The following is a 22,100-nucleotide window of genomic DNA, read 5'->3' on the forward strand; positions in this document are numbered from 1 at the left end:
TCCGTAAATAAACCCCAAGTACACATTTACGTCCTAGTTGTCACCATGAAGGAGAAAGAAACCCCCAATTAGAAATAGAAAAATTTGTATTTCTAATTGAAGAAGAACCAAGAACCCAGGCCCGGCCATTGAAGCGAAGCGAAGCCAGAGAAAGCTCTGAGCCTTGGTCTCTCTCTCTCTCTATCTCTCTCAAGCAAGAAGCAACAGTGAAAACCAGACCAAAAATGCTCCATTCCTTCACTTCAGGTTCTCTTTCCTCCCGCCTTCAATTCTTCCTTATTCCGAACACTCGTATTTTGTTTCAGAGTAGAAAATTCTGAAAAATTGGATTTGGAATTTTGTGTTTAAGCACTACCTAGGGTTTAAAACGGTGCCGTTTGGTTATCTCTGCTCTTGAGTGAGAGTGACGGCAAGTTCTAGGGCTCTGTATCGAACGCCGTTTTGTGCTCTAGCTTTTCCGGCTGTTCGAGTCTTACTGTAACATTGCTTAGTATCTAAAGCGGAAAGTTGAGCTAGTAGTCATTGATTATTGCTGAATTTAGACCAGAAGATAACTTCCGTAATTTTTTTTTTTTTTTGCTGTAATATTTTTCTTTTGCCACACGAGGTATCTTTCGAATCCAGTGGATGTTGTTGTATCTTTTACTTTCTATTCATATGATATTTGTGTTGGATTTTGTGGTGTGTGGTACTGATTGAGACTAATATGTATGTATGTATGTTCTTAGGGTTCGAATGTCTGGCTGCTTCATGATTTTATGACTTGTTGGGGGACTGAGAGCTGTATCTTGGTCCCTGGCCGATGACTTGGGTGATTGGATGTTGATGCATCAGGGGAGATAATGAGTGGAAAACTCCATTGCCCATTTCTCGGGGTTCCTATTCACAGCTCTTTAAGTGGTAGAAACCATGGGAATTTGATTCATTGGGACACAAGGCATGTGGGAAGAAGGGTTGTCCGCAGGTGTGTGAGTGAAAAGCAAAATTATTGGATTACTCAAGCAATGCGAGTTTCACATTTTTGGGGGAAAAATGTGGAGTTATTCAAGAGAACCTTTGAGCTGAAAAATGGCAAGATACAATGTGTTAAAGAGCCTTTTTCTCAAAGCAAGGCTCTGGTGAGGTCTTTATCTCCTCTGTGGGAGGAGGGGTTACTTTTAGTTAGGTGCTCTGTATTTGTTGCCGTGATATCTGGGGTATGCTTGTTGGTATGGTATGGGCAGAAAAAAGCCAAGGGTCTTATTGAAGCCAGGGTTTTGCCTTCTGTTTGCTCAGTACTCAGTGAGTATATTCAGCGCGAAGTTGTTTTTGGTAAGGTTCGAAGGATATCACCTCTGAGCATCACATTGGAGGCGTGTTCAGTTGGCCCTCATTATCAGGAATTTTCTTGTGGTGAGGTCCCATCTATGAAACTTCTTTTTCATCCTTTTGCAAGTCTGAGGAGGGGAAGGATTGTGATTGATGCAGTTTTATCCCATCCAACTGTCTTGATTGCGCAGAAGAAGGATTTTACATGGTTAGGGATACCCTCATCCGAAGGTAGTCTGCAGAGGCACTTATCAACAGAAGAAGGAATTGATCATCGTACAAAAACTCGGAGGCTAGCTAGAGAGGAAGCAGCTGATCGCTGGGAAAGAGCAAGGGATGAAGCAGCTAGAAAAGCTGCGGAGATGGGTTACATTATTTCAGACAAGGGTTCCACTCCATCCAAAGGTGATGATTCAAAGGAAGGTGATAGCCATTCAGGGGATTTAACAACCTCTGAATCGTTTTTATGCATGGATGAAAAGATGCACTGGAGAGATCACTGCATGGACACAGGTGTCGATTATGATATCAAACATGCAGACTTGGAGAAATCATTGGGTGTAAAAATACCAGGTTCTGGGCTTAAATTTTGGTCCAGAGTGATAAAGGGACCTAAAAAGCACAAATTCAAAAGGAAGGGCAACGGGAATGATATTTCTGCATCTGGTTTTACTGCCAAAAGAAGAATTCTTGGGGATAGTGCAGTAAGGGCACTTGCATATTTTCAGGATTTGGTGCATGGGAAGTCTGATGAACCTTCACAGGCATCCGGAAGTTATGATGTGATGAACCTTGACACCTATTTGATGAAGAATGAGGTTGCTAATAATGCCAACACTTGTGTCGCAGCTATTGGTCGAGAAACTGTCAGAGATGAAAACCGGAATGGAAAAGGTTCTAGAGATTCAGCAGACCACGCCCTTAAAGAAAATCAGAATGCAAACAGTCATTTAAGTAGTTTTAATCCCATACATGATCCATTAGATAGGTCCAATGTAGATGCGAAATCCAGTTACCCATCCACTGAAAATGTTTCAGAAACTAATACCAGTTGTAATGTAAAAGATGAGGATTTTGGAAATGATGTTAAAAATAATCATTCTGAGGATGGTGAATCAGAAAGGCAAGCAGGTGAAACATTGCAGAATTCAACTTCCATGATACCCCCTTTTGCAACATATGATCATGTTCCCACCTGGCCCCTAAGTCAGAAATTAGGGATTCCCTCTTTTTCTAGAAATGCTGGAGTTCCAATATCCCATCTTCTCTCTGGTCTCATTCAAAAGCTGACATCTAGCATGCGCCCCAGAGTTGAAGATATTGTTGCAGAACTTGTCGACGAGGTCAATATTGTGCAGCCTGAAGGCATTGAGAAGATGCTTCCAGTTACACTGGATTCTGTACAATTCAAAGGAGGAACACTCATGCTACTTGCATACGGTGACAGGGAACCTCGGTAGGGCCACCATATACTCTTGATAATTACACTATTCTCTTGATGGATCTTATCATGAGTTTTATATATATATATATATATATATATATATATATATATATATATATATATATTTTTTATAAATTAAATAGATATCTGACTATACTAATCAGGATGACTCATTTTAGAAATGCTCCTTAGTGGGGAATGTTTTTGTATAATGACAATTTATCCACTTATGCAAGATAAAGTACAGAAGAATCATGCCTTTGTTTGATTTGAGCATTTATGATGTCTACAGAGAGATGGAGAATGTGAATGGACATGTGAAGTTTCAAAATCACTATGGTCGCGTGCATGTGCAAGTCAATGGCAACTGTAAGATGTGGAGGTCTGACATCATATCTGAAGATGGTGGCTGGTTGTCTGCAGATGTATTTGTTGACATTGTTGAACAGAAATGGCATGCGAACCTAAAAGTTGCTAACCTTTTTGCTCCGGTAAGCTAGACACTGAAAAGTTATATGATACATTCCTTGAGACTGCCAAGACCTTTCTTTTCAATCTGAAGTGTGATAACGTGCGTTGTTTTCTTGGTTGCCTTTTTTCATATTGCAGCTTTTTGAACGGATTTTAGAAATTCCATTAATGTGGTCCAAAGGAAGAGCCACTGGTGAGGTGCTTCTCTAACTTCAGATTAACATTTTTTTATATTATTTTTTTTATTTTTTTATTTTATGCCTAATTTAAGGGTGTACATCTCAGTTTATGCCTGTTACATTGATTCTCTAGCTGATATAATAAGACTAATTTCCTTGTTGAATAATTCTTCTCTTTAAATCTTACAAAAAGTTTGGGCGTATCTGAATTCAATGAGATTTCGCAGTTTCTTTTTTAATCTGTATTTTCTCACATAATGTCTGGGTAGGAGGAGAAGAATCTAGATTAGTTTGATCAGATTATGATCTTATATTTTTTATTTGAGATATTTATTCACTTCCACTTTTTCAGGTTCACTTGTGCATGTCAAGAGGAGAATCATTTCCCAATCTTCATGGACAGCTTGATGTGACAGGGTTGGCTTTTCAAACAATTGATGCTCCATCATCATTTTCTGTATGTTGCTTTTAGATTTTCTTGAATTTTTATGAATATTTGCTGCTTGTTACGGTGATGTTTTATTTCCTGCCAATTATGATTGTTAGTAGGTAGCATATGTAGATTATTTGCCAAGGAAAATATTTGGCAGATATGTGTGTGTGTGTGTGTGTGTCTATATATATGTATGTGCTACAATAATTCTTATGTGGTCTCTAATGGTTCTGAACTGAATAGTATAGAAAGACATTTATATTCAGTTTTAATTATAAAGATGGAATAACTTCTGCACATATAGTACAATTTAATTCATGGAATGTGCTGTGTTGAGACCACACAAGTGCTGTATGGAATCCGCACTTCCTTAGACAGTCATAGTAAGCAAAACATGAAAAATTTATGAGTCTTTTTGTCATGCAAAGGTTATACAGTTGAAACCACCATGCTTCTGTGCTTGAATTCTGGAAAGTGGTCTTGATTTTGTACCTCGTGTTTCTTCTATGCAGGACATCTCAGCAAGCTTATGTTTCCGTGGCCAGCGAATATTCTTACACAATGCAAGTGGCTGGTTTGGTGATGTTCCTTTGGAAGCGTCTGGAGATTTTGGTATTCATCCCGAGGAAGGAGAGTTTCATCTTATGTGTCAGGTGCGTTATTGGAGATATATTTGGCAATGCACTGCAGTTCTTAAATTTCTGACTAGAAAGGAAAAGAAAAACGAGTACCTAAGTTTAGTTCAGCTATATAGAAGTAGATAAATAACTTATTTTAGTCTAAAACACTACTGAGGGCCATCAGGAATTGCGTTTGTCAGTTGAGAATGATGATGTTCCCGGGATTTTAGATATAATTGATATATGTAAGTTACAGTAAGAGTTCCCGGTGCCTTCTTTTTGTACTAGAATCATTTCTTGGACAACCGGGCAATTCATTACCAGCAACTTGAAATTACTTATTTGATTTCCTTTTGGTTTCATGAATTCTACTGCATAGGCATCTAGTAATCTTTGTCTATTTCCAGGTTTCTTGCGTGGAAGTAAATGCCTTGATGAAAACTTTCAAGATGAAGCCTCTTATGTTTCCGGTACATGTCTGTTGCATTTATTGTGTCTGATTGCTTTAATGTGTTGTCTGTTGTTTTGCTGTATTTGGTAAATGGTAGTAGGCTGCAAATTACATGTTAGCTCTTCTTCTCCCTGAATCCTTCCTCCATGCATAGACAGTTGAATCCATTACTCCTCCCTTCTAAAGGGTAGTGTTTAAACTTTAAACACATACGTGAGTGCGCCTCTTTGTCATGGTAGGACACTAGCATTTTCCTGTCATAGAGCATGGTTGTTTACAATTCTCTTTGTTTACTTATAATATTCATTCTATGTTTGAGTGTCTGCTGCTTGCATAGGTCATGAAATGGGTTAGTATAATTATGAATTATAGGTAAAGGAAATAAAAAAACTTTTAGAAGTCTCTGTGGAGTATCAAACGGTGACCGTCACATGTATAGCCCTCAACTGTCTGAAACACTGGTTTTCAGGTAGAAAAAAGTGTGATGTTAAAATCTGAGTGCTAATGCTTAATATTATAGGTTTCCAAAGCTCCCTGTTCTCTCTCTCTCCTTTTTTTTATTTTTTTATTTACTTGAAAAAGAAAAAAACATTCCCTAAGTTTTAGTATATTTTTAAAGAATTGTGTTAAATAGTCTGTTTGTGCATTCCCTACTATTATTTCCTCAATTCCACATAATAATAATGGTGTGCATTAATTTTCCCTATTTAGTCCTCTGCCCTCTTACAATAAGACAGTTATGATAGGTGATATAGCAAATTAATCAATCTCTGTCTGAATCTTCCCCATGTAGCTGGCTGGTTCAGTGACTGCAGTGTTTAACTGTCAAGGTCCATTGGATGCTCCTATATTTGTGGGAAGTGGAATGGTATCTAGAAGGATGTCCCAGTCAGTTTCTGATTTTCCTCCATCTGCCGCATCAGAAGCAGTTTTGAAAAGTAAGGAAGCTGGTGCTGTGGCAGCGTTTGATCGTGTACCATTTTCATGCGTGTCTGCCAATTTCACTTTCAACACTGATAGCTGTGTAAGTTTATAAGGAACAACTAAAATGATACCAAAATTGAGTCTTGGTTTTCCTCATGCAAGTGTATCTATATTCTTGTAAGCTTATCCTGTACTTTTGCATAGGTCGCTGACTTGTATGGAATTAGAGCTAGTCTTGTCGATGGAGGTGAAATTCGAGGGGCTGGGAATGCATGGATTTGCCCAGAGGTATGTAGTTGCTGATGAGCTCACCTTTTGGGTTTGTCCAAAAGTTTAGCCAAGATTTTAGATATATCATTCTCTTGGTAGAAAAGTGTGTATATTGACACAAAAACATTAAGTTTGATCTGGCTTGTCAACATCTTGCATGGGTGAAAAACTGTTATGTTTTAGATGCAGTCAGTTTCCCATCGGGGCTTTTAAATAATAATCTTTCTGTTGGATTTTAAATCTTTGTGATGATGCGCAGCACACTCGATCAACTTTTGTTTTTTTTGAAATTTATTTGTGTGATGCCTCTACACAGGGTGAGGTTGATGATACATCAATGGATGTGAATTTCTCCGGAAGTATGTGCTTTGATAAAATTCTGCATCGATATATTCCTGGGTATCTTCAACTGATGCCACTGAAATTAGGGGATTTAAATGGAGAAACAAAACTTTCTGGATCCCTTCTAAGACCGTAAGATTCCTGGGTGCCTCTTATCTGTTGCTCAAGAATTATTCATGTTGTTGCTGTAGTAAATATGCACCTTTTAATTAACCCAGAACCTGGTTTCTCTTTATAGACTTATGACTGCAAACAATAATAGGATGATGACGCAAAATATCACAGCAAAAAACCACTGCACACGAACACAGAATTTTATAGAGGTTCGACAAAAACTTTGCCTACGTCCTCTGTGTGATCTCTCTTGAGAATCACTAGCACTATGGAGAATAACAACTTGATTACAAGTACTTATTGAAATCCCTATGCTAATCCCCAACCCCTGTGCTAGATCTCTCTATCACCCTTGGCTCTCCCTGCCCCTTTGTTTATAAGAGAACTCTCTTTGATCTCTTCTCTGATCTGAGGACACCTTATGTGACCTCCCTGCAGCCCTATTTATAGATTATAGGCGCTGGTTACAAACATGTCACATTAGGATTCCTAAAACTATTAGAACAAGGAAAGAGAATAGCTTTCCTATTCCTATCTAGAATGGAATAACTCTTCCTATTCCAAAACCCATTAGGATACTAGAAGAATTCCTGTGTGCACTAATCTTTATTTACCCATCTGGTTTTGCCTTGAATCCTAATCAACTTAGGCATATCAACGAGCCAAATTCACAACAGTTGCTTATATGCTTCCTCTGCATTTTGTTTTGGTTTTTGATCATATAATAATGTGGCTGCTGATGACGATAGTCCACATCTGATGTGAAAAGTTCTTCAGGTTTATGTGTTATTTTTCTAATGTAGGAGGTTTGACATTAAATGGACGGCTCCAAAAGCTGAAGGGTCCTTCAGTGATGCTCGAGGAGATATCATAATAGCGCATGATTCCATTACTATTAATTCCTCATCTACTGCCTTTGACTTGTCCTCAAAAGTTCTAACATCTTACAAGGATAAAGATTGGCTAAACAAAAGAGATGCTGAGACAAAGAGTGCCATGCCATTTGTTGTTGAGGGAATCGACTTGGATTTACGTATGCGTGGTTTTGAGTTTTTCAGCTTGGTATCTTCTTATCCCTTTGATTCTCCGAAACCCATGCATTTGAAAGCAACAGGGAAGATCAAGTTTCAGGGAAAGGTTTTAAAGCCTTTTAGTATTTCTAATGGACAAGAATTTGGTTCCGAGAGAAATAAGCAACAGGTGAATATGACAGATACAGGAAAGACAAATAGTCTCGTAGGAGAGGTTTCAATTTCGGGTCTCAAATTGAATCAGTTGATGTTGGCCCCTCAGTTGGCTGGATCATTGAGCATTTCACGTGAGTGTATCAAGGTAATGCAAAGAATGTTTACATATTTCACCTTTTATTTTCCTTGGAACTGAGCATATATATATATATGTGTGTGTGTGTGTGTGTGTGAAGGTGATCTTGTCCTCAATTGTTCCCACTATAACTTTCAAATTAATAAGTTGATTCATTCTATTCTTGTTTTATTTGTTCTTTATTTCTGTAATTGTAATTTATTGACATTCTTCACTATATAGAGCATATAACTGATCTGGAGTAAGCGTTATGGTTATAGTCTATCGTATCATGGAAGCTCTTTGTAATTTTCAGTGTGCCAATGCTACTTGTATATAAGTAACTTCATTTTAAAATAAGCATGTTTAAAATTTTAGTTATTGAGAATTTCCACTTTTGAAATTGATACATTGCCTTGGAATGCTCATGCTTGAGTACTTGGAAAACTTATGTCATAAGTATTGCTTCATAATCAGATTCTGTTGTACATTTTACATTTTACCATATGTATACTCTGGGATTCAAATGCCAATAAATGATTCACTAAGGACAACATGTGGTGTGGTTAGTGTAACATTTGTCGTTTTGATGTGATGAGTATGGTCTGATAATAAAGAAAGAGTTGGTGTTGACCAACTATATTTATGACTTATTATTGTTTATTCCCTGTTTCCTACAGCTTCTTCTAAAATATGAGATCTTTCTGTTAGTGCAGTTAGATGCCACAGGTAGGCCAGATGAAAGTCTTGTAGTGGAGTTTGTTGGGCCACTGAAGCCTAACAGTGAAACTAACACACAAAGTGGACAATTGTTGTCTTTCTTCCTTCAAAAGGGCCAACTAAAAGCAAACATTTGCTTCCAACCATTTCATTCTGCTAGCTTGGAGGTACCTATATTTGAGCAAAGTTATTATCTTCCTATTTCACCCCTCTCTCGGATCACTTTTAGTGATAGCAAATCGAGTACATAATTCTTTCTTGGTCTTTGTGTTGGTAAACAGATACGTCAGTTACCACTCGATGAGTTGGAATTAGCTTCGCTCCGTGGAACAATACAAAAGGTAAGCCAGCAGCCTCCTGTGTTTATTATTTTCTGTTTCCCCTTTCTCCCCCTTCCGTTTCTCTCTGGTGCACGTTTGGTTATTGTAAGTTTGATGTTAAGAGTGGCAAATAGGCACTGGAACTTGATTACTTTGATGTTCATTCTAATGAAGCCTTCAAATGATAATAGGACCTTATTTGCATGGCTAATTTAACCATCTCGTTTATAACATTGTCTTTGACCATCACTTCAAGGGACTTCTCAGAGGTAAAGTAGAAAAAAGGGATTAGAAAAATCAGAGTTGTCATATGATCTTTTTCCATAGGAATTCTGGAAATACTTTTAATGGTTGTTCACTGTTTCTTTTATGCATTATATCATTAGTGAAATTTAGTTTTAACTCAGTTATTCTGTTTACTTGAGTCGTAATCTAATTGAGTAAATAAAAGTAGGTTGATCAGTGTTTGTTGTTTTTAACTTTCTACTCAGTTGCTTTATTATATTGAATGGTTAAAGCTGGTTCTTTGCTTTCAGGCAGAAATTCAGCTTAATCTTCAGAAACGAAGAGGTCATGGGCTGCTATCTGTACTTCGGCCAAAGTTTAGCGGTGTACTAGGTGAAGCCCTTGATGTGGCTGCTAGATGGAGTGGGGATGTTGTGAGTACCTTGTTGAAAGGGTGTTTGTACTTTTCTTGTCCTTGTGGATTTATTGCTTTGGGATTTTCATTGACAAGATTGTCTTCTGTTCACATCTATTGCAAATTTGAATGTTGATAGTTAAATAAGGTTCTATGCTACTGTTCCTTCCCAATGCCAAGATGTCCACGCTTGTGAAAATGAATTCAGAAAAACTCAAAAAGTGAAAATTGCATTTTGAAGGAAAACGAATGTTTTGTTTGAGTTCTCTTTTGCTGGTTTATCTCTGCTTAAGGTCTCTATGATTTGTCTTCTTTCTGTAACATCTGTTGTTGATTTGAATGGCGCAATGATTTTATTTTTTCTTTATTTTTTTATATTTATAATAATGTTCTTGATTTCTCTGATTTCGGTAAATATACAGAATCCAAAACTTGACCACATTTCCTTTAAGTAAATGTTTCAAGGATATTAGATTTGTTTTACACTGACCATTGCTAGGAGTATTCCTATTGGGAAAGTAAATTAGTTTTGGTTGGTTGCTCTAATTTCTTCAACCATGAACTTCAAGCTTTGTTTAAAACGTTGTTGTTAAGATGACATCAGTGGGATTGGTTATGCTTGAAGCTTAATGAGATGAACTACTTTTTGTGTTGTGCTACTACAAGTCTTTTGTATAATGTCTGATATTGGTACTTGTTGACGACCATTATTTAGATCACTGTTGAGAAAACCGTCTTGGAGCAAAGCAATAGTCGCTATGAGCTTCAGGGTGAATATGTATTGCCTGGCAGTCGAGATCGCAACCCTGCTGAGAAGGAAAGGGGAGGTTTATTGAAAAGAGCGATGGCTGGGAATCTGGGTAGTGTCATATCTTCTATGGGAAGGTGGAGAATGAGACTGGAAGTTCCTAGAGCTGAGGTTGCTGAGATGCTTCCCCTTGCCAGACTTGTTTCTCGAAGTACAGATCCCGCTGTTCACTCAAGATCAAAGGTTGTATCCCACTCAATTTAGTCTAGCCAAAACAACAATTTTGTTAAAATAGCACCCAAGTGTAATAGACTTGCAGTGATTATGAAACTATTGAATCTACTACATATCGCATCCTAAACCTATTCTGCCTATACATTTATTTATCTTTCTCTCTTTTCCGTTAAGACTTGCTCACTTTTTCTTGTAAAGCTATTGTTTGATTTCACCGGCAATCTTTTTCTCTTTTCCTAATCAAAGGATTGAATCTGCTTTCATAAGTTCTAATTCTTGGATTGTACAATTTCACTTTTAAAAGGAAACAACGAGAAAAAACACTGATTGTACATGTTTCTCTGGCCCTTGCATGCAGGACCTGTTTGTTCAAAGCTTGCAGTCGGTTGGATTATATACAGAAAGTCTCAAAGAACTGCTTGAGGTACTTTTTGGAGGAAACATCATATGTCCATTCTTATTTTAAATGTGTAGCTCTTGAATTCCCATCATGTGGTGGACATGAAATTGGAATATGATGCCTTTAAACAGACCTAATAAAATAGCAATTATGACCCAAGAAGTGTTAAGTAAGCTGCATACCTAAAAGTCAGGCTTGCCCTGCCCCAGGTTAAGGCAACCAAGGCGACCCTCCAGGGCCCTAACCAGCTAGGACCGCATCCAAAAAAATTATATTTTTTATTTCTCGATACAATTTATTTAGTGAAATATCGCCTTACAGGATCCAAATTTATACATTACAGTATGGATTTTGAAGTGGTAATTATTAGTAATTTCTTGTCAACTGTCTGCTATTTATGAAGCAATGCCATTTTTTAAACTCATCATTGTGTAACATTTTTTTCTCAATTTTCAATGGAAGTTTTGCACCATCCTATTTTTTGCTAAAGTCATTTGTGAGGGTACCTTGTTTGTTTTTGTGTCAATTTATATATCATGGTGTTCCATCTTCAGAGTTTGTTTGGACCTTTTAAACCTTACAGATGCTGTGATTCCAGGACCGGAATTATATGTATATATATATAATTGATTTCATTTCCTATTTCAGGTTATACGGGGACATTATACCCCATTAAATGAAGTTATTCTGGAAGATGATCTTCCAGGTTTAACTGAGCTCAGAGGTAGCTGGCATGGCTCTCTTGATGCAAGCGGAGGTGGCAATGGGGACACAATGGTATGTATCTTTCAATTTTGTAGCGGTGCCAAGTTCAAATATCAAACACTATTGTCTATAGAGTACAGGGATGAATATGAAAATCACAAAGATATTTAGTTTTGGACAATTGCTTGTTGGGACAGAAATAATGGTAAATGCTATGAAGTTGTGCATTAATACTACAAAGTATGACCACTTTCATTTTGGATTTTGCTCCTTGATACTTTTAATTTAATCTCAGTTCAAGGGGAAAACCAACTTCATCTAAGGTAATAGGATTACTCTCTTCCTAGTCCACTTAGGAATTGTAGGTTTTTGATCTGGAAAACATAGCCACCACCACTTGGTTCTGGCATATAAGCTTTGTCCTCTAACAATTGGCTTTATCAATGTATTTTTTTGTCAGGCAGAATTTGATTTTCATGGGGATGACTGGGAGTGGGGAACCTACAAAACTCAGCGCGTTCTGGCAGTAGGTGCATACAGCAATGATGATGGTTTGCGCCTGGAAAAGATCTTTATTCAGAAAGACAACGCCACAGTCCATGCAGATGGGACTTTGTTAGGGCCGAAAACAAATCTACACTTTGCTGTTTTGAACTTTCCTGTTAGTCTAGTTCCCACTGTGATTCAGGTCATTGAATCTTCTGCTACTGATGCTGTTCAATCTCTACGGCAATTTTTAGCACCAATTAGAGGCATACTGCACATGGAAGGCGATCTTAGAGGGAGTCTTGCGAAACCAGAATGTGATGTGCAAGTCAGGCTCCTGGATGGTGCCGTTGGGGGGATTGATCTTGGACGAGCTGAAATTGTTGCTTCCCTCACCTCAACCAGTCGTTTTCTGTTCAATGCAAAATTTGAACCAATCATCCAAACTGGGCATGTACACATTCAGGGAAGCATACCTGTTACTTTTGTTCAGAATAACATGTTAGAGGAAGAAGATTTAGAAAAAGATAAAAGCCGAGCTACTTCCTGGGACCATGGTTGGGTGAAGGAAAGAGGCAGGGGGTCTAGCGATGATGCCAGTGAAAAGAAACTTCCAAGAGAGAGGAATGAAGAAGGCTGGGATACGGGATTAGCTGAAAGCCTTAAAGGTTTAAACTGGAACATATTAGATGTAGGGGAAGTCAGAATAGATGCTGATATAAAAGATGGGGGCATGATGATGTTAACTGCTTTATCTCCTTATGCTAAATGGCTTCAGGGCAATGCTGACATCATGCTTCAGGTAGGTATTTTGTGGTTCTGTAATTTCTTAAACTGTTGGCACCCCCCACCTCCCGCCCTAGCTCTGTTATGTTTAAGTTCAGTATATATCGATTTTCTGAGGATATGATATGAAATAAACAGGTCAGAGGCACAGTTGAACAACCAGTGCTGGATGGATATGCATCCTTCCACAGGGCGTCTATATCATCACCGGTTCTCTGGAAACCACTCACAAATTTCGGTGGCACAGTTCATGTGAAATCAAATAGGTTATGCATCACTTCATTGGAGAGTAGAGTAAGTAGAAGGGGTAAGCTGTTTGTCAAGGGAAACCTGCCCCTTAGAACAAGTGAAGCATCCCTTGGAGATAAAATTGACTTGAAATGTGAAGTTCTGGAAGTGCGGGCAAAAAATATTTTAAGGTGCTGATCTGAATTTCGTATTAATGTATCTTTTAAGTTTAAGTTCATTCACATCATAAATTAGGTTGGTTTTTGGGTTCATATGCTGATTATAATTTTCAACTTTTTCCAATTTGATGATGTTGGTCTTGAATTTTTTAATGGTTCTTGTGTTCTAATTACGTATTTGGAAAAGAAAAAAGAAAAAGACAAACAAACAAACAAAGCAAGGAAGAAAGAAGAGATGATATATCCTTATTCTGGGGGGTCGTTCTTTTTCCTTTCATAGAAGTTAATCCATGTTTATTTGCTGTCTTAGTTGCATGTTTCTTTTTATGCTGCCCAAAGAAAACTGATGTCTTACCTAAATTCAGTGCCCAGGTTGACACTCAGATGCAGATAACTGGTTCCATATTGCAACCAAACATCTCTGGAAGTATTAAATTGAGCCATGGTGAAGCATATTTGCCACACGATAAGGGTAGTGGGGCTGCCCCCAATAGATTGGCAACAAATGAACCTAGGCTTCCTAGTACAGGTGTTGATCGAGCAGTTGCCTCGAGATATGTTTCACGGTTTTTCAGTTCACAACCTGCTGCTTCATGGACAAAATTCCCTCAACCTTCAGGTAAGGCATTAGTTTGACAGTTTCTCATTTGTTTAATGGTGGAGCTTATGAGCTGGTTCTGATATTTTAGTAGATGGAATGTTTATCTGGTATATACAATTAGTAAAATTTTTCGATGACTGCAAACTCTGCTTGATTTAGCCTTTTACTTTCTGGACAGTAGCGGTTAAGCAAGCAGTACAGGAGATGGAGCAAGTGAACATTAAACCGAATGTAGATATTCAACTTAGTGATTTGAAGCTTGTTCTAGGACCAGAGCTGAGGATTGTATATCCTTTAATTCTAAATTTTGCTGTTAGTGGAGAGCTAGAGTTAAATGGTCCAGCTCATCCCAAATCGATAAAACCTAGAGGCATCTTAACTTTTGAAAATGGTGATGTCAATCTTGTCGCTACTCAGGTGAGTGATTTATCTGGTTGGAGTTCAAGCTTATCCTTGTACTGCTTCTTTTCTTTGTCTTTCTACTTTGGCCTTGTTTTTCTGTAACATCTTGAGATCAACCTTTCCAATTTCAGGTGAGGCTCAGGCAAGAGCATCTGAATATTGCAAAGTTTGAGCCTGAACATGGATTAGATCCAATGCTAGATCTAGTTTTAGTGGGGTCTGAGTGGCAATTCAGGATTCAAAGTCGAGCCAGCAACTGGCAGGAAAAACTGGTTGTGACCTCCACCCGTTCTGTGGAACAGGACGCTCTCTCACCTACTGAGGTATATTTTCTCATGTTGGCAATTCATTTTCAGTTCCTTCTGTAATGCATGAAATGATAGTCCAATATATGATCTGCACTATGTAATTGGATATAACTATATAAGATAGACATAGAAAGCTGCATGTAAACTATGTTGCTGGAATCATTTGTTAAAACGCAAGCCATGTTTTTTTCAATCATTTCTATCAGTTTCAGAACCTTTTGTTTCTCCTGAAGTTCTGCTTTAGTTAATACTTGGAAATGCAGAAGTTAGTTGAAGTTTTCATTACCTGGAACTATATAGCCAATTTAATCTGATCCATTTTTTCATTATACATAGGCTGCTAGAGTCTTTGAAAGTCAATTGGCAGAGTCCATCTTGGAAGGTGATGGGCAGCTTGCATTTCAAAAGCTTGCAACTACAACACTTGAAAAACTAATGCCAAGGATAGAAGGGAAGGGAGAGTTTGGTCAGGCAAGGTGGAGGCTAGTGTATGCACCACAGATCCCTAGCTTGCTTTCTGTTGATCCTACTGTGGATCCTCTCAAATCCCTGGCCAGTAATATTTCATTTGGTACAGAAGTTGAAGTCCAACTTGGGAAACGTCTTCAGGTATTTTTTCAAGCACTCCTTAATCTGCTTTCGATATTGCAACTCACATTTGATTCTACTGAATTTTTATTTTATTTTTGCTATTTGTTATTATGTAGAATATTGTGTCGCTTGAACAAGGGAATTGTGATAATTAATTAATAAACATTTCAGAGGGTTACTTTTATAATATCTATCATTGTCTTATGTGAACCGAGTTTACCAGCAGTTTACCTTGTAATCCTATAGTGTGGGTAGAGAAAATGTTGAATAGATGAATACTAACGACACTTATTCAGTCTTAAATGATGTTAGACATAGACACTGGCCAGATACTGTTACTTTTTAGCTTTGAATATTGTTATTATCATATAAGAGATTATTGTCTCCTCCAGGCCTCAATTGTTCGACAAATGAAGGACTCGGAAATGGCAATGCAATGGACATTGATCTACCAGCTTACCAGCCGCCTGCGTGTTCTGCTACAGTCTGCTCCTTCAAAACGCCTCATTTTTGAATATTCTGCAACATCTCAGGATTAATCTGCTAGCCACTATACTTTTAGCTGTGAACCAGATTCAAGTGTTCACTTGTAGCTTTTAAATCTTCTTAGTGTCAGTTGTACATATAGAATGATTTTTTGCTCAAAATTAAATGAGCCCCCTTTGTAAGTTCACCATGTTGACTTTGTACATAGTTCGATATATCATCAATGAAAGGAAATTAACAGTTCTAAGTCTCAATTGCAATACATCAATGATTTCTACTACCTTAAAGAAAACTCTGATTTCCTTGCATTTCATATCTCTATTTTCCTCCTCAACTAGTCTCTCGGCTCTCTTTTAAGTCAATGTGGGATTTCTCAAAAACTCTCGAGAATGGAATGTCTATTGCATCTTCTTCACAAACCCAAAGAAACAAATATAACGGAACTTAGAGCCAAAATTTGAATGGTAGAACATAGGTATACAAATTTCTCAAGTTTTGCACTAGTGGGACAAGAAAATCAAGTATGCAGTCACCAAAATCTCCATGGATCCTTGAATGGAGGAACATAGTTTTCTGTGGGAGGGAGAAGGTGAAATGAATCTACAGTCTTTTGCAAGATAGGTCCCATCTGCATCACAGAAAGTTCATCAATCATAATCTGTAGGCAAAGAAGATATAAGCAACAGTAAATTCAACAGCTGCTATATAAGTAAATTGGCCATTCAATTGTAAGGTCTATGTGAACATGTTTGCTTAAAGAACCCCGGGAGTCATCATATTAATGTGTTACAAACATAGAGCTAACAGTTGGTATGGCAAGTGAGGCTAACGGTGAGCAAGGTAAGCGAGGCCCCCGTTAATGTAAATGAGACTAATGATGCGCATATATAGTGAGGCTAACGGGGCCTCCTCAAGCGAGGGTAAGCATATAGAAAGATATCGTATGTTATTCCAACCTCGGAACTTTCTCCTAAAACCGTGTTTTACCACTGGTGAAATTATGGCATAGGAGAATTTCATTAAAAAAGTGTTGACAAAGAGAGAGAGAGAGAGAGAGAGAGAGAGAGAGAGAGTTACAATGTTCCACTGCTTGTTGAGAGTTGAAGCGTTTATACAGTACAAATAACCTGCAATTAAGATTCTGTAAGCTACGGTAAGAGGTTTAAGGTTGCAATAGTAACTCATGAAAAATTAAAGACATTGCCCATACTATGTTTTAGCCAAAACGCGACTAGTAATACAACATGAAAATTTGCGGTAGAATAGATGTACAGAGAAGAAGCATTTGCCCTACCATCTCGTTCGGTTGTTGAAGCCACATAGTGCCGGTAACTGTTAGATTCTTGAGCCTGCATGAGTCATAACTGCTGTAAGAATCATGAAGAAACCATGCAGTCTGAAGATATAATTCTACTGAAAATGCTGCTAGAAAGAAGACATACAGTTTTTGTGGGTGCTTTGCGGACAAGGTACTCAAAATTCCAATATGGCTGACCATCAATCTGAGGAATAAACAATGGCTCAAGCTTCATATGTACCAAGTAGGTTTTACAAGGATGGTTTCAGCGACACAAACCAAAGAAGGGGTTGGAAAACTTACTTCACTAGTATGTGCATCAAGAACTGAACTCTCAGCCATTCGCTGAGTTGAGGTAACCCGCTGCAAGAAATTATAACCATTGCACTGGAATCAGAAGCTAGATTTTCTGAGAATCTAAGGTCAGGGATACTCTATAATGGCTAAGGTTCTGAAGATCACTTTTGAGATAATCTTGTCCTAGTTAAACTTCAAAAGGAAAAGTCTCACAAGATGATGATGACATTTGTTACTTGTACAGTAGACTTTCATATGTTTATTTCTATGTAATCAAGAAAAGATGTCTGCTAATCAGCCTTAAAACAGAATGCTATAAAAAAGAGCTAGGTGGAACAATACCAATGCAGACTTGTCAGCCAAAACAGAATCAGCAACATCTTTTGCAGTCCAGGTACTCTTGTCCGGTGATTTTATAATCTTTGAATTTGGGGGACCTATCTGAATCAGACAAAACTAGATATATAATAACCAAAGGGGATTGCACTAAACCAAAAGTGATATTATCAGGAGTTACCGAAATGGAAATTATGAGATTATCGATAATGTCAACACGCTCAGAGACAATGCGCAGGCGTGCATCAGCTGTATAACATAGAAAAAAAATTCAGTAAGTATTGAGCATAGGATCCATGATCATGAGTGGTATCGTATATCAATTTTCAAAGACTTTGATCATTCAACTTGTAAAGCTGACTTACGAGATAATGGAGCAGCTGATGAATAGCGTTCCGGCTTTCTGGATTCCACCCTTAAAGTAGATGAAAAGAGTCATATGCGAGCAATAATGACAAAGAATTCAACTAGTTTGCTTGCTTCTGTGCTAACAAAACCAAAACAGAGTCCAACTGAAAACTATCTATATTGGAGTTTATTATGAAGAAAACAATAACCAGTTCTGAGCACAAATGACTAATTAGCGTTCTTAGTTCCTCCTCCATGCCACAACAACCATGCATAGGCTAGGCCTTACCGAAATAAAATGAAAAAAAATGGTTACCATTTGAAGATGACCTTCTTAGATTGCAACTCCACCGGGTAGAGATAAGAATAAGAATTTATGTCATCAGCAAACGAAGCCATTTTCACATCTTCTTCTGCAAGGGACCCTGCAATGCCAGTTCGATCAGTTGAAAATTGTTAACCTTTAGCAAAATCTTTGATGTGTTACGTATCTTTGATATATATAGTTAGTTCCAAAATATAATAATAACCAAAAAACAAAAAAGATGAAGCTTTTTCAATTTCCATTTTCTTTAAACCCCTCTAGAGGCAAAGTGTGAGCTAAATTACCTGAAGATGGCAAAACTGTTAAGAGGGGAGAAGAAAGGCCAAACAGCAATAACTCTCTTCTGCTGCAGAACCCATTTTGGAAATTGGGTTTTGAGCATGGTTCAGGTTCAAGTACTCTGCATTTGCTCTGCTGGTGCACGTGCACCACTGTTGAAGTAAGAGATGGAGATGAAGAGTACCTGAAGAAGAAGAGGTTTGGATTGGAGGTGAAGAGAGAGAGAGAGGGAGAGAGAATAACCATTATTGAATTGATTGGTTCTCTCTTGTTTCTCTGTAGCTTTGCTTCTTCCCTCTGTTAGGCTTAGGCTTAGCTCATCCACAACAATGGAATGGACCCCAATGACTGTTAAAAAACAGTTAGTTATTTCTTTCTTTTGGGGTTGGCATCTAAGAAGAGAAGAGAAGAGAAGGGAGAATTAAAAATAAAAATATTATGACAGGACCACTAAAATAGAGGCAGCCAGGGGCGTTTGGGTCAAACTGTGAAAGAGAGTAAAGAAAAGCAAGGGACCTCCTTTATTTTATTTTGATTGATTGGGAATTGGGATCACTGCCTCCTGCCCCTAAATACAAGTAGAAGGAAGGAAATCAGGACTATCCCCAAATCGATCGATCGATCTCCAAACCTACAGTACCTAGGGTTTCGACTTTCGATTCTCCAAACATCGGTGAGCTGAGCTGAGCTTCCTTTCGTTTAAGCGTTTTCTTTTTCTTGATCGTCTTTTGCTTTCGAATCCTGATGATGATCTCTTTTTTTTTTTTTTTTTTTTTTTTTTTCCGGTTTGCAATTTCTGGATGAAAATATATATATATATATATATACATGTAGAGCTAGCTGTAGGTGACGGAATTTGAGGTTTTGTTGTACTGGATTTCACAGTTTAGACTTAATCTTGATCCGGATGTTATTAATTTGAGATTCGTTTCGTTTCTTGAAGAAAATGGTTTTGAATTCGGTGATCTGGCCTTGTATGTGTTTGATCTTCGGTAGGATTTGTTGTTTCTTTAAGAAGCACTTTAGCCTTTGGGATTAGAGGAATTTATAATTTACTTTGTTTACTAGTTTTCAGAGGATTAGTAATTTTATGTATGGCACGCACCTATAGAGATCACTCTTCTAGGCTCATCCTCTTTTCTTTTCTTTTCTTTTCTTTTTAACCATGAAAGATTAAGGATAATAAGCTATGTCTATTACACACCTGCACCATGCAGCTTACTCTTTTGAGTAACTTCCAAGTGAAGTAAGAAGCAACACTGGAATTAAAATGTTCCATATTTCTTCATTCTTCCGTGAATTGTTGTTTTCTAATAGCTAGCTGGTTTACATTTTTTTTTCCCAGTAGCAGTCAAGTTTTATGAACTAAGGCCATGAAGCCAGGAGTATCTTCTTTGAATCCATATGCAGCAGCATACATTCCCCTCTCCAAAAGGGAGGCAGATGATACAACTTTTGTGACATCAAAAGAATCTAGCCGCAACAATGATCCAGTCTGGTTTGGGGCCCCTCAGAATATGACCCACAATCAAAACCATAGCAAACCTTATCTTGGATCTGATTCCCCTGCTACTGCAGCACTTCTCAGTCCAAAGGCGTTTGCTCTAAACAACTACCCTGCCCATGGTTCTTATGGTTCATCGTCACAGAATGTGAATGAAGTGACAGAAAATGAGGAATTTGATATGGATTTGGAATATCTTCAGATGGCATTTCCTGGTATATCCGAACAGTCTCTTGCTGATGTTTACTTGGCGAACAAGGGGGACCTGGAAGCTACCATTGACATGCTCAACCAACTTGAGGTATCTTCCATTTTCCATTGGGGAGTTTTTAGTTTTCATATTGGAGGAGAATGTACATTATCCTCCACCAATTGTTCATCTACTGTTATGTCGTTAATACTTAAGGGCTGCTTGCAATGTGGAAACAATGGAATCATTTAGGTATCCTTGTTTATTTATACCAATTCATGCTTTATTATCATAAGGTGTCATATATAAAAGGTCAAAACTGGAGTCTATTTGAAGCATGAACTGTTTCAAGCCATGTGTGTCAAATTTCATAACAAATCAAGTCAGGCTCTCCCTTTCCTTTGGCATTTTTCTATTGCATATTTGTTTGACTGGGTTTGTTGTACGATTGGCTTATAGTAGTAATACTTTATGTCCACATACGCCACATTTCTTTGATATGATGGAAAATATATTTATTAATGTTAGATTGCTTATGATTTACTTATTTAAGTAACTTTTCCACAGTCAAAAGGATGAATCTTCTTGTTCGATTAATATGAAGAGGTATAGTGGAGAGGTAGTTAAACTACAAGAGGGGGATGATATTGGATGGCTAGAATGCACAACTTTTTGTTCTTATGGTTATTAACATAGCTCAGGAATAAGTCTTATCATTTCAGTCGATGGGTATTATTCACCTTCAGTATAATTCTTCAAGAATACTTTAATATTTACATTTGCCAGTTGATATAACAATGAGTTCAACTCTTATTACAGTTCTACACAGTCGAGTCTTCTGAAAGTCTTCCAGACACTTTGGACATTGGAGATGTTTCTGAATCTGGGTTGTCACCAAATTCTGCATGGAAACTGAAGAATGTAGCAGGCGAAGCCAGTGGTTCACCCAAATCTTAGCTCCTATCATCTCCTGTTTGACTTTGTGGAAACAAAAAATGTCGAAGTGTTTTGCTTTTAGTCTTTTACATGTTTGGTTATGGGTAAAAAGTATATAAAATAGAGGATATCTTCTCTTGGGGCATCATGCACACATAGTTTGAAAATGGTTGTATAGCTCTAGATGTTTGTTCTCAATCTTCTCACTTCCTAGACCCCTTTGTGTTTCTATGGGCCAGAAGCTCATTGTGCAGTTGTCCATGCAGCTTGCGGATTTTTTTGAAATGAAAGTGATATGTCACTCAACTGTGAAGTAAATTGTGCAATCGATCATTTGTTAATGCATCTCTCGCTGTTGATTCGTACTCTTGACACCCAAAATATTATGTTTCATTTATCTCAGCATGAAAGAGGTAACCAACCACCATCCAACAATTCTATATAAACACAATCTGCACAGCAAGAAGTGAATATGAACACAACCTCATCATTTCGTTTAGGGATGCTACAATAGGAGGCCTGCAAGGAACCGAGATCAAGCAGGCTCTTCTTGAAGTTACACAAAACAGTGTTGAAAACAGAGGTGAAAGACTACCTTATTACACTTGGTTGTACAAGAAAGAATAAGAGCAGAAGGGATTAGAGTTTCGGATAGCATAATGAGGAGGATCGGCCAGAAAAAACTGTTGAAGAGAAGGAAGAAGACTATAGAAAAACGGGACAAGGTTCATTTTGCATCTCATTGCTGAACTCTACAAGGTGAAGAAGACTGCTACATTGGAGTTGGATGTTCTTGCAAGCGGTGTATTAAACCTGTATGATGAAATAGCCAAACTGAAGCATTTGATAAACAAAGAGTGAACTTGTTAAGTGACTGAATTCCATGAAGTTTTTCA

The 22,100-nt window shown here is 37.7% G+C and overlaps 3 protein-coding genes across 8 annotated transcripts; 2 read left to right on the forward strand and 1 right to left on the reverse strand.

Moving 5' to 3' along the window:
- The first annotated feature begins 31 nt into the window (after positions 1 to 31).
- On the forward strand, positions 32 to 15,954 carry LOC133736389 (protein TIC236, chloroplastic). Of its 4 annotated transcripts, none has more exons than XM_062163854.1 (24): positions 39 to 246; positions 729 to 2,764; positions 3,045 to 3,243; positions 3,362 to 3,421; positions 3,755 to 3,859; positions 4,348 to 4,488; positions 4,863 to 4,925; positions 5,700 to 5,930; positions 6,035 to 6,118; positions 6,417 to 6,574; positions 7,360 to 7,888; positions 8,575 to 8,745; positions 8,860 to 8,919; positions 9,435 to 9,557; positions 10,254 to 10,529; positions 10,879 to 10,944; positions 11,569 to 11,697; positions 12,086 to 12,913; positions 13,036 to 13,316; positions 13,670 to 13,923; positions 14,084 to 14,322; positions 14,439 to 14,630; positions 14,952 to 15,224; positions 15,599 to 15,954. In XM_062163854.1, the coding sequence occupies exons 2-24, from the start codon at positions 843 to 845 to the stop codon at positions 15,743 to 15,745; spliced, it is 6,531 nt and encodes a 2,176-aa protein (XP_062019838.1). In that variant the 5' UTR covers positions 39 to 246; positions 729 to 842; the 3' UTR covers positions 15,746 to 15,954. The 4 variants fall into 4 exon arrangements, with proteins under 4 accessions (XP_062019841.1, XP_062019838.1, XP_062019840.1 ...); XM_062163855.1 differs by having other exon boundaries at positions 40 to 246; positions 14,087 to 14,322; XM_062163856.1 differs by lacking the exon at positions 4,863 to 4,925.
- A 163-nt stretch (positions 15,955 to 16,117) lies between these two features.
- On the reverse strand, positions 16,118 to 18,970 carry LOC133736396 (psbP domain-containing protein 5, chloroplastic). The gene is made up of 10 exons (XM_062163869.1): positions 18,580 to 18,970; positions 18,287 to 18,395; positions 17,988 to 18,037; positions 17,804 to 17,871; positions 17,629 to 17,727; positions 17,293 to 17,352; positions 17,135 to 17,194; positions 16,987 to 17,041; positions 16,770 to 16,819; positions 16,118 to 16,320 (listed from the first exon to the last, which is right to left on the reverse strand). Exons 1-10 carry the CDS (start codon positions 18,818 to 18,820, stop codon positions 16,222 to 16,224), a joined length of 891 nt encoding a protein of 296 aa, XP_062019853.1. The 5' UTR covers positions 18,821 to 18,970; the 3' UTR covers positions 16,118 to 16,221.
- Positions 18,971 to 19,094: 124 nt separating this feature from the next.
- Positions 19,095 to 21,569, forward strand: LOC133736397 (polyadenylate-binding protein-interacting protein 5). 3 transcript variants are annotated; one of them, XM_062163870.1, is made up of 3 exons: positions 19,095 to 19,247; positions 19,920 to 20,379; positions 21,088 to 21,569. In XM_062163870.1, exons 2-3 carry the CDS (start codon positions 19,948 to 19,950, stop codon positions 21,223 to 21,225), a joined length of 570 nt encoding a protein of 189 aa, XP_062019854.1. In that variant the 5' UTR covers positions 19,095 to 19,247; positions 19,920 to 19,947; the 3' UTR covers positions 21,226 to 21,569. The 3 variants fall into 3 exon arrangements, with proteins under 3 accessions (XP_062019854.1, XP_062019855.1, XP_062019856.1); XM_062163871.1 differs by having other exon boundaries at positions 19,101 to 19,247; positions 19,923 to 20,379; XM_062163872.1 differs by having other exon boundaries at positions 19,109 to 19,247; positions 19,926 to 20,379.
- Positions 21,570 to 22,100: the final 531 nt, after the last annotated feature.

Source organism: Rosa rugosa, chromosome 3 (assembly GCF_958449725.1).
Source record: "Rosa rugosa chromosome 3, drRosRugo1.1, whole genome shotgun sequence".
Classification (NCBI taxonomy): Eukaryota; Viridiplantae; Streptophyta; class Magnoliopsida; order Rosales; family Rosaceae; genus Rosa; species Rosa rugosa.